At 34.5% G+C, this 11,566-nt stretch overlaps 1 protein-coding gene across 1 annotated transcript; it reads right to left on the bottom strand.

The window, feature by feature from the left end:
* Positions 1-3,472: 3,472 nt before the first annotated feature.
* LOC141553624 (olfactory receptor 2D2-like) lies at positions 3,473-4,399 on the bottom strand. Its single transcript, XM_074285181.1, has one exon. The coding sequence runs from the start codon at positions 4,397-4,399 to the stop codon at positions 3,473-3,475; it is 927 nt and encodes a 308-aa protein (XP_074141282.1).
* Positions 4,400-11,566: the final 7,167 nt, after the last annotated feature.

Here is an 11,566-nt window from a genome sequence, read left to right as displayed (position 1 = left end):
TATCAGCCTTCCTCCCCCATCTAATTCCTTTGTGCCAATTCTTTCTTTAGCATCCCATTCATATAATCTAATTACTTTTTTATTCTTTTCCTATGTTTTTTCTTTTTAGAATTGCATCATATTCAGATCTAACCTAATCTTTCTTTCAAGCTACCTACTTACTAATGACTATCTTAGAATATGATTTACGTTTCTGTGTGTAACATTGAAACAATTTGTCCTTATTGAATGCTTTAAAGTTGTTCTTTCATATCTACTTGATATTTCTCATGGCTCATATATATCAAATTTTCTATTAGGTTCAGGTCTTTTGGCAACAAAATCCTGAAAGCCTGACAATCCATTAATTGTCCATTAAATAATTCATTCCATGTTTATTTATTTATTTTTAAAATATTTTTGGCCACAAATCTAGTTATTTTGCTTTTAAACATATAGTGTTCTAAGACAAATGTTCTTTTAATATAGCCACTGTTAGGTTTTGTGTGATTCTAATTGTGGCTTCATCAAATTTTATTTTTTTTGGTTGTTATTGCTTTTAAAATGTTCTTCTTGATCTGTGGTTTAGGAATTTAGCTATGATATCCTGTAGGTTTTCTCATACTTTCTCATTCAGGTGGCAATTGGTGGATTTTTTTCTAATTCTAATTCTATTTTCCCCTCTTGTTTTAACATGTCAGGACAATATTTGTTAATTATTTCTTGTATAATTACATCAAAAATGTGGGGGTTTTTTGGTCATAGCTTTCAAGTAATTCAATTATTCTTATGTTTTCTCTTCATCTGTTCTCTAATTAATTTTTTTTTATGCTTTCATTATTTCTTGGCCTCTTATGACTTCACTGGCTTCCTCTTCTCCAATTTTAATTTTCAAGGGACTCATTTTCTTCCTTTATGATTCTGGATCTCATTTTCTAGTTGGTTGACTTTCTTTATATAATCTTGCTTTTCTTGCATTGCTCTTATATTTTTTTCTTAAGTCTCTATCATTTGATTTTTAAATCTTTTTTTTTCCTAATAATCATCTTTTATATTCAAAATGCTTTCAAAGATAGTTTTCAGCATTCATCCTGGCAAAACCTTGTGTTCCAAAATTTTCTCTCTTTCTTTACCCCACTCCTTCCCTCCCCTATACAGCAAATAATCCAATATAGTTTAAAATAGATTTGACTTTTAAAGTCTTTAAAAGTTTTTATATGAATTCTTTGGGGGCAGTTGATCTTTTAATGTTACGTTTTGCAGTAAGAGAACTTTTTTTTTTTTTCTTTCAATATCCTTCCCTGAAGATAATCCCTAGTCTTCCCTATTCTCATAGAAACTTTCTGTGGTTGGCTTTTTTCTCTTTTGCTCATTTTGTGTTATGTTAGTGTAATCACCTCTAAGTCCTTGGGTATGGGGAATAGCACCTGTGGCCTCAGGCCTTCCTTTAATTCTCCTCTCTAGTTTGAAACCCCAAACTAAGAATTCTACTTTCTTGTAAGTGCCTGCAGCCAGCAACACTCCTATACGAAAATGGAGTTCTTGATTTTGGGCTATTAATTCTCTTTTCATATATATATATATATATTTTGGCATCACTCATTTCTTACCCCAGTTTTTTCCTTTACCATGCTTAATTCTTTAATTCTTCAAGTACTTCTTCTTGGGATATGGTCCAATTAGTGTTTTTCTTTGTGAGTTTTCCATATCTGCTTTTATTTTGTCCTTATTTTTTGAGTTTTGCTTTGGTCTTCCATACTCTTGTGGTAGCTTTTTATGCTCAAATTCATTTTTGATTTCTTGTTGATTTTTCCAGTTTATTTCTTGACTTAGAATTTTATGTTAACCTTGGGCTCTATTTACCTGTGGATGAGGAGGTATGGTCCCAAGTTTCAAGCTTTTTGTGTGCTTCTGTTTTCAGAGATAGATCTTGGGATCTGTGAATTTTTGGTGCTTCCAGTTTTTGATGTGATTTTGAGAATGCCCTGACCATTGCTCTCCTGATCTGTATTCTGATCTATACCCAGGAAGGACCCTTTGTCCCTTGAACCTTCAAGCACTCCTCTCTTGCTGTGGATTTCTGCTTTCTTCTGACTATTTTTAGCACTCCTCTCTTTCCTGGAACTATGAGTCAGAACACTTGATGGGCAATAGAGTTGACAAATCAGTTGTTCAACTCCTTACTATCTTTGGGCTCCTGAAGCTGCTACTAGTTTTGCTCTTGCTACCACTCTATGTTCAGACAGATATATATACCACAGTGTCAGACTTCTTCATCAACCTCTTAAATTTTCTTAGGCCAAAAAAAATCTCACTCTGTCTTTATTGGACTTGACACTCCAAATTTTGATTTGAGGCATTATCTTAAAGTTGTTTGAAGGTGAATATTTAGAGAATTCAGCTCAGTAGCTGCCCCTAATCCACCATCATGCTGGCATCTCCACTCAAAAAAGATGGAGGATTTTACTTTTTAAAGGAAAAAAAAACATGCCATATTAACAGCTTTTTCTGCATTTATCTCCATGGCCATATGATTTTTAATCATTTTTGTTTCTGATGATATATTATGTTTATAACTTTCAGAATATTGAGCTGATTCAAAATGTTTTGCATACATTCAAATTCTGCTATTTAAGTCATCTCATCAAACTTGTCAGAGAGTATCTAGACATGTGTCCCTTTCAAAGTGCCCTTTAAAAATGCTACATTTAGTACAGAACACAGATATAGAGACGTAAAAATGCAGTCTGATCATTGACAGTATACAATGTTAGAATAACATTAAACAAATATAAAGATATTTCTATTAAAGATAGTTTAAGATCACATTAGAGAGTGAGGGGCATCTAGTAAATGAAGAAGCTTTAATGTTAAGAAGCATTGTATTTAAGTTACAATTCTGCAATTGAAGGGTTGTTGACCTCTTGACAAATCACTGAAAGTATCAATGTTCCAGGGAAAATGTTATCTAAGACAATGTAAATTGGAATTGTTTCTTCATTGGTAGAGAGAGTTTCCCTAATGTGGGTTCATCATGATAACAAAATAACAAGTTCATACATACAACTAAAATGTGAGGTTAAGTTTTTATTCATCTCTCAACTAGGTTCCCAAAAGTCTGATTGTTTTTCCTTGATCCAGTAAGTCCTTATGGCAGATGTGAACCTGTTCTCCAAAGAGCAAGGCAGAATTTCTAGGGATCATGAAAGCTCTACATGAACAATATATTCATGTTGAATTCTCCATATTAAAGAAATGCCACTTAAATGTCTGGAGAGATCAGTGCATTATTTCAAAATTCTCTCCCTACCTTGGGCTTTTTAAGGATATATATAATAAAGCTATAGTTATGCATAAAAATATTATATTCATTCATTATTTACCATTCATTATTTACCACCAGGAATTAGCAGTTTCTTCTAGGAGGTCACACAATAAATGTTGGAGATAATAGTTGTGGACAAATGCAATTACATTGTTAGGAGTGGGGTGTTCAGGTTTTCACCCTGTTGGTTGCATTCCTGAATGCCCTCTTTACATCCTTGTTCCTCAGGCTATAGATGAGAGGATTAAGCATAGGGTTTATCACTGCATAGAACACAGAAATCAATTTGACCTGCTCTTTGGAGGATTTGGGGGTCATGTAGGAAATTATTGCTGTTCCATAAAAAAGGATCACCACAAGGAGGTGGGAGCCACAGGTAGAGAATGCCTTGAGTCTCCCAGAGGTTGTCTTCATCTTGACCACAGCTACTATAATAGAGCAGTAAGATGCCAGAATAAGGGACACAGGTGCAAGAAGAATTACCACTCCCATGAGAAAAATGACCATTTGTGAATTATGAGTATCTGCAGATGCCACTGTCAAGAGGGCAGGGGCCTCACAAAAGAAATGGGCAATCCTATTGTCCCCTTGGAAGGGGAGCCGTAGTGTGAAAGTAGTGTCCACCAAAGATATTATGATACCACTGACCCAACAGCCCAAGGCTAAGAGGCCACACATCCTCCTTGTCATGATGAGAGAATAGTGCATGGGGTCACAGATTGCCAAGTACCTGTCATAGGACATCACAGCTAGCAAGGCACACTGGGTAGCTCCAAAAATGAGGAAAAGAAAAAGTTGAGCAGCACAGCCCACGAAGGAAATGACCTTCCTCCTGGTCAGCATGTGGACCATAGCTTGGGGAACAATGTTGGTAGAGAAGCAGAAGTCAGCTACAGACAAGTTGCATAGAAAAAAGTACATGGGTGTATGGAGCTGTGAGTCTCTCAGAACCAGGTAGATGAGGAGCAAACTCCCAAGAACAGTCACCAGATAGACCCCCAGAAACAATACAAAGAGCAGTACCTGAGTCTGAGGATCATCAGAGAGACCCAAAAGGAGAAATTCTGCCACCCAGGTATGGTTGGTCTGGCTCATGTTGTTTCTTCTTTAGATGAGAAGCATTAGGTATTTGATGTGGAGATGTTTCCTGTAGAGAAGCAAAGAATCTTATAGTTGGGAGGAACCTGAGATGACATCTGTCCAGTCTGCTGCCTAACCATCACTAGGTGCCTAAAAATATTTATTATGAATATTTTAAGTGATATGTAATATGTTGTAATAAAAAGAAGACATTTCATTGTTTAACAGCTCAAAGTTTCAGAAAACATATTTTACTAAAGTATTGAGGGACATCAGGTTATAATGGAGAGGTCATCATATTGATGGTGCCTGAACAAAACTGATAAATAGTAACATTCTCATTTTAACTCTTTGATTATTCAATTTTGACTCATTTTTTAAATATTAAATATTAAATCTTCCCTAACACTCATGATTAGTAATGACCTTTCTCCTCTACCCTCACATGCTACGTTCTTTGGCATACCTTGGCCTCAATTCACTGAAGATCTGAACTAAAATTACTGAGTTCATTGTTTTTCCTCAGGGGAGACCTATGCATATGATTTGGGTAAGTTGATAGTAATACTAATATCATATGGTCTGTCTCAATTGTGATCCTGAATAAACTGGTGATGGTAGATATAACATTCATGAAGAATAGACTTATCCTGGTCAATTAGTTGGTGAATCATATGGGCAATCATGTTTTCAATTAGGTAAAAAGAAAAATTATTTTAAAACTCTTGAGAGTTCTAAATCAAATCCCTCTGGGACTCGAGGTACATTTCTTTCTTCTTATTAAATCTACACTTCTTTCAATACCAGCTTTCTTTTGCAAGTAGAGGCAGTTATTCAATTTTATTAACTATTTCTCCCATATCTTTAAAAATATGAATATTTGTAAATAGTTTATCATTTCTAAGGGGCATTGAGGTCTGAATTCCAATCCTCTGATATGAAATGAATTTCTGCATACATTTGATTATGAATTTTGGATGATACCTATGTAGAAAACAAATTGGAATTGCTGGCCACTCCAACTGAAATGATCTGAAATTAATTTTAAAAGGTTGCTGCTTATCACATCCTGATATTTTTCTATTTTTAAAAGAGGTCCTCTAGGATGTTTATAATTTGTGAATATTTGAAAGAAATGACTAAATTTCAGGCTTATTTCATCTAATGATGACCCAGATTCATACAATTTAATGACAATTGTCTTCCTTACTCTTTGCTACATTAAGATAGGATTCTTCCTTAAGGTAAATCAGATAAGATAATTTTAAGTTAAATAAGTGGGAGCAGTTTTTATCCCACATTAGATCTGTTCCACCCATATTTATTTTTTCTTTCTTTCCTCTCTCCCAATTTATTTCTTTTTTCTCTCACCCTCTGCTCAGTATGATCATGTCCAGATTCCAAAGCACCCAGAAAAAATTCATCTGGGAGATAAACTTCATCTAATTCTGTCTCCCTGTTGTGCTGTGATGAGGCACAGAGAACAGCAAAATCATTAAGTTATAGAACTATGTTTAAACATATGCACAGTATTATGTTAGGAGGAATTATACCTAATGCATTCTATTTGTTTTTGTTAAGTCATTTCAGTTATAGCTGATTCTTACTGCCCCTACTTGTGGTTTTCTTGGGAAAGATACTGGAATGCTTTGCTCTTTCCTTCTCCAGCTCATTTTACAGATGAGGAAACTGAAGCAAGCAAGGTTAAGGGACTTGCCCTTAAGATCACAGAATCGCATAGCTAGTAAGTGTCTGAGGGCAGATTTAACTCAGGTAGATGAATCTTTTTGACTCCAAGCTTAATGCTGTCTACTCTATTTGCTTTAGTTTCCCCAAGTATAATATGGCAAAAAAGTATAATTATTTTACCATTTTACACTCAGGAAAATTTATAGGTTTTTTGTGAGGATAATGGAAGTAATATTGGTAAAATGCTTAGTGAAATGCCTAGCATATTTTAAGAGCTTTATAAATCCTCAGTCCCTTCCCTTCCTTCTCTCTGTTTCTTCTTAATTTCCCCATTAATGAACTATATAAAAGTTCTATAAGTCTCTCATTATTACCACCACATGTGTCATCATAAGCTAGGAACTGACAGATGACCCTATAAAAAAGAATTCTGTCCTCAGTGTGGCTTTGATGAAACTTTGAAAATAGGACATGAGACAAATGAAAAGTTCAAATTTCCCTTTTTATTTTAGAAATGTCTATTTTTATTTATCACAAACTTGCATTCCTTTTCTTGTTACCCCCAACTCTTATTCCTATCATCTATTTGTCCTTCCCTGAAATCTTTGCCTTCTTGGGTTCTAGAGAATATTCATTTTACTTACATTATACTTTTAATTTTGGTGCCTAATTATTCATTTAATCCAGAGGAAGGGCACCTATATGCTAGTTTTGATAAATAGCAAAGGAAGTTAAGGGAATGGAAGCTTTTTGGATGTGTCAAATATGTTCTAAGCAACATAAATTTAGAGGGCTGGCAGATTACCACACCAGTATCCAAGTTCAAAGTTGTGCACTGAAACATTTTATACACTTTCAGAGCTTGCTTATCCAGAATGAAACAAATATGTCACCTATCTCTTGAATTTCTGATGTTTGAAAATCTATTCTTGGGATTTTCTTGTTTACTAATGCTTTGCCAAATCATCACCATGTTTGTGTAAGGATGGTGTAATTTTCCTTTTTCCCTCCACAAGTCTTATCCAAGGAATGATGCTAGTGGTCCAGTTCCCTCACAATATAAGATTTATTTTTGGCTTGATTTAGAACTGGGAATGGTCCAGAAGATGGTTATAGCACCCCAAACCAATTTTTTTCTCACAATAATGATAATGATGGTGATTACTGTCTTTTAAATAATACTTTAAAGTTTACAAATTTATGCTACTTATGTGTCTGAATACATGTATATACATAATGTTTACATTATAACATATGTTATACTATATCTTTCTATTTAAACATATCTATCTTTTTAATTTTTTTTTTGATACTCAGACAATCCTATTAGGTAAATGTTATTTTCATGTCCTTTGTTCTGAAAAGGAAACAAACTGAGCAGGTTAAATGATCTATTCAGGACCACATTTAACCACAAACTTTATGATTTCATTTCCAGCACTCTATTCACTTTGCTCATATACCTAATAAAGATTTATATAAATAGAATTAAAATAGCCCGAACTTCAAAGTAATTATTCTTTATGTAAGCCATCAACCATTCATTTCATGACAGTTCCTGATGAAGCTCTGATGGGAGACACAGGTCTCATATGGAAAGACATTTACCTGCATCTACTGTGAAGGGGAAAATATTGGGATATCAGCTTTGGTGGGAAGAAAGTCAAAACTAAAAGAATAAATTCAGAAAGAAGTTGCACTCAAACCCCCTTAAAATATCTTGTATCAAAGTTCTCCTCCTTCAGGAACCTGTTTTACTTTATCTTTCTCTGTTCAATATCTAACTTCTCACCTGGAAAGCAGAAAGGATGAGAAATGCATTTCATAGCCAAGGAGGAGTATCCAAATGCCAAAATACTTAAGAAAATTCTTAAGAAGTAACCACTGGGTTCTTGTGGGTAGAAGAGAAATCACAGGGATCTTGTTCTGAAGACAGAGAACATCTTTCAAATTCTTGTAAAAGGGTCAAGGAAAAGGAAGCATGCAGATTTGAAAAGGTAGCAAGCTGATTTGGGGTGAAAGGGAAGGAGAGAAAATTGCTTCAAACCAACTCTAACCAACACGTCTCCTTGGTGATCTCCTTGCCTTCCAAATAAGAGGTGATTCTTTGGGGAGAGTGCCTATTTAATGGGCTTTGGTGTGAGTTGATGCTCTAGAGAATTCCTTCTCATTAGATTAGATCTTGTATCACATGTTTCTTTTCAGAACAGTTTTCAGGTAGTAACAGGGGAAAAATTTTGTGTAGTTTATTCAAACTCTAGTTCCAAATCTAAACTCATAATATCTCTACTCTTTTTGTTGCCTTCTCCTCTGGGTCCACTTACATGTATGAATGGGTGGCTACTTGACTACCTGTGTTGCCTCTATATATCGTGGACATCTGATCCATATTAAAAATAACTGATGTAAAAATTTTCTTTCCCTTACCAGTTGTCAGCTTTCATTATATTATTAATTCAGTTGATCATTGAGCAAAGACTTTTAATTTAATTTTTTGAGGTAACTGAAATGATTAAATTTTTCTTTTTTATCTGTGGCGTTTCACCCACTCATTCTTTAGGATTAGATTATTTAGTTGCCAATTATCTTTTGGTCTGTTTTCCCCTGACCTTTTATTACATGTAATTTTTATTGCATCATGATCTGAAAAAATCCATTTACTGTTTCTACCTTTCTGCATTTGATTTTGAGGTTTTTATGCCCTAATATATGGTCAGTTTTTGTATAGGTTTCATGTATTGTTGAGAAAAATGTATATTCCTTTCTGTGTCCATTCAGTTTTCTCTAGAGGTTTGTCATACCTAACTTTTCTAGAATTCTATTTACTTCTTTAACTTGTGTATTATTTATTTTGTGATTTAATTTTTCTAGTTCTGAGAGAGCAAGGTTTAGATTCCCCTACTAGTATAATTTTGCTGTCTATTTCTTCTCGTAACTCTCTTAACTTCTCCTCTAGGAATTTTTATGCTATAACACTTGGTGAATATATGTTAATATTGATATAACATATCAAGTAATATTGATGTTACTTCATTATATATGATAACTTTTAATAGGATGTAATTTCCTTCCTTAACTTTTAAAATTATATTTATTTTTGCTTTTACTTGATCTGAGACCATGATTACTATCCCTGCTTTTTTTTACTCCAACTGAAGTATAATAGATTCTGCTCCAGCCTTTTCTCTTTACTCTGAATGTATCACTGTGCTTTAAATGTGTTTTTTAATGCAATAAATTGTAGGATTATGGATTTTTAATACAGTCTGCTATCCACTTTTGCTTTATGAGAGAGTTCATTCTATTCATATTCACAGTTATAATTACTAACTATTTCTGGTAGAGGGCTGAAACTCTAAAAAATGTGTGCTTGAATCAGACAAGAGAGCACTTAAGGATAATTACCTGTTTGATGTAAGATGTTATATTTAGATTATGGCTCTCTTCATGATTGGCACCTGCTGAATGGGTGGTAGTAAGGTAATTGCAGGAAGGATTGGAGACCTGGGGGAGAGAAGTCAGAGATACTTGGCTGCAGGATGAGGAGGAGAGAGACTGGAGATTCTGGACTCCAGAATCCAGGATACATCTTTGGCAAGCCATGTGAGAGCTTGCCTGCTTCCTTCACTTCTCCCCCTAAAGACCAAGGACTTTGATTTATCCTGACTCTGGCTGATCTTGAGGCCCTCCAGGGAGGTAGTACAGACATTTTCTGCCATCTTATTATACTTTTCTGTTTCCTTTTCCCTTTCCATTTTCCTCAGTATTTTGTTTCTGACTACCCTCTCCTTGAAATAGCACTCCCCTTTTGCAGCCCCTCCCCCTTTCTTATACATTTCTCCTTCTACTTCTGTTCTCCCTTCTATTAGCTTCCCCTTTTCCTTTCAACCTTATTCTCCCATTTCCCTATAGGGTGAGACAAGCTTCTTTGTGAAGCTAAATGTGTCTGTTATTCTCTCTTTGAGCTAAATCTGATGAGAGTAAAAATTACAAAATTCTTATACCCTTCCCTTCTTTCCCTCGATTGTAATGTCTTTTGCCTATTCATGAGATATAATTTACCCTATTTTAACTCAATTTTTCTCTTCTAGTAAAATCACCTTTCCTCCTCTAGTAAGAAAACAAAATACTAGTGAGCAACATCAAAAAGAGTGAGAATATTATATTGTGATCCACATTCAGTTTCCATTGTCTTCTCTGGGTGTAGATGGCTCTGTTCATCACAAGATTATTGGAACTGGTATCAATCATCTCATTGCTGGAAAGAGTTACGTTCATCAGAATTGATCATCCTATAATATTGATGGTGCCATGTACAATGATCTCCTGGTTCTGCACTTTTCACTTCGCATTAGTTCATTTAAGTCTTTCCAGGCCTCTGAAATCATCCTGCTGATTGTTTCTTATAGAACAATAATATTTTATAACATTCATATACCTTAAGTTATTCAGCCATTGTCCAACTGATGGCATCCACTCTGTTTCCAGTTTCTTCCCACTACAAAAAGGGCTGCCAAAAACATTTTTGTGCATGTGGGTCCCTTTCCTTCCTTTAAGCTCTCTTTGGGATACAAGCCTGGTAGAAATATTGCTGGATCAAACGGTATGCACTATTAGATAACTTTTTGAGCATAGTTCCAAATTGCTCTCCAGAATGGCTGGATCAATTCACAGTTCAACCAACAATGTATTAGTATCCCAGTTTTCCTACATCCCTTCCAACATTCATCCTTATCTTTTCTTGTCATCTTAGCCAAACTGAGAGGTGTGTAGTGGTATCTCAAAGTAGTCTTAATTTGCATTTTTCTAATCAATAGTGATTTAAAGTGCTTTTTCATATGATTAGAAATTGTTTTAATTTCTTTATCTGAAAATCATGTGTTCATATCCTTTGGCCATTTATCATTTGGGGAATAGCTTGAATTCTTACAAATTTGGGTCAATTCTCTATATATTTTAGAAATGAGAACATTATGAGACTCTTTAAATGTAAAAATGTTTTCTCAATTTATTGCTTCCCTTCCGAACTTGTCTGCATTACTTTTGTTTGTGCAAAAGATTTTTAACTTAATATAATCAAAATTATCTATTTGGTGTTCAATTATGAGTTCCACTTCTTCTTTGGACACAAATTCCTTCACCACAGATCTGAGAGGCAAATTATCTGATGTTCTTCTAATTTGCTTATATTATCATTTTTTATGTCTACATCATGAACCTATTTTGATCTTATCTTGGTATGTAGTGTTAGGTGTGGGTCAATGACTAGTTTGTTTTATACTAGTTTCCAATTTTCCAAGCACTTTTTGTTAAATAGTGAGTGCTTATCCCCAAAGCTGTGGTCTTTGGATTTGTCAAACACTACATTGCTGTACTTATTATTTTGTCCTGTGATCCTAACTTATTCCACTGATCGACTACTCTATTTCTTAACCAGTACCAAATGGTTTTGATGACCACTGCTTTATAATATAGTTTGTTTGGCACAGCTAG

The sequence above is a fragment of the Sminthopsis crassicaudata genome, chromosome 2 (genome assembly GCF_048593235.1).
Source record: "Sminthopsis crassicaudata isolate SCR6 chromosome 2, ASM4859323v1, whole genome shotgun sequence".
Taxonomy (NCBI): domain Eukaryota; kingdom Metazoa; phylum Chordata; class Mammalia; order Dasyuromorphia; family Dasyuridae; genus Sminthopsis; species Sminthopsis crassicaudata.
Note: the sequence above shows the minus strand (reverse complement) of the source record. Positions and strands in the feature narration are given on the sequence as shown.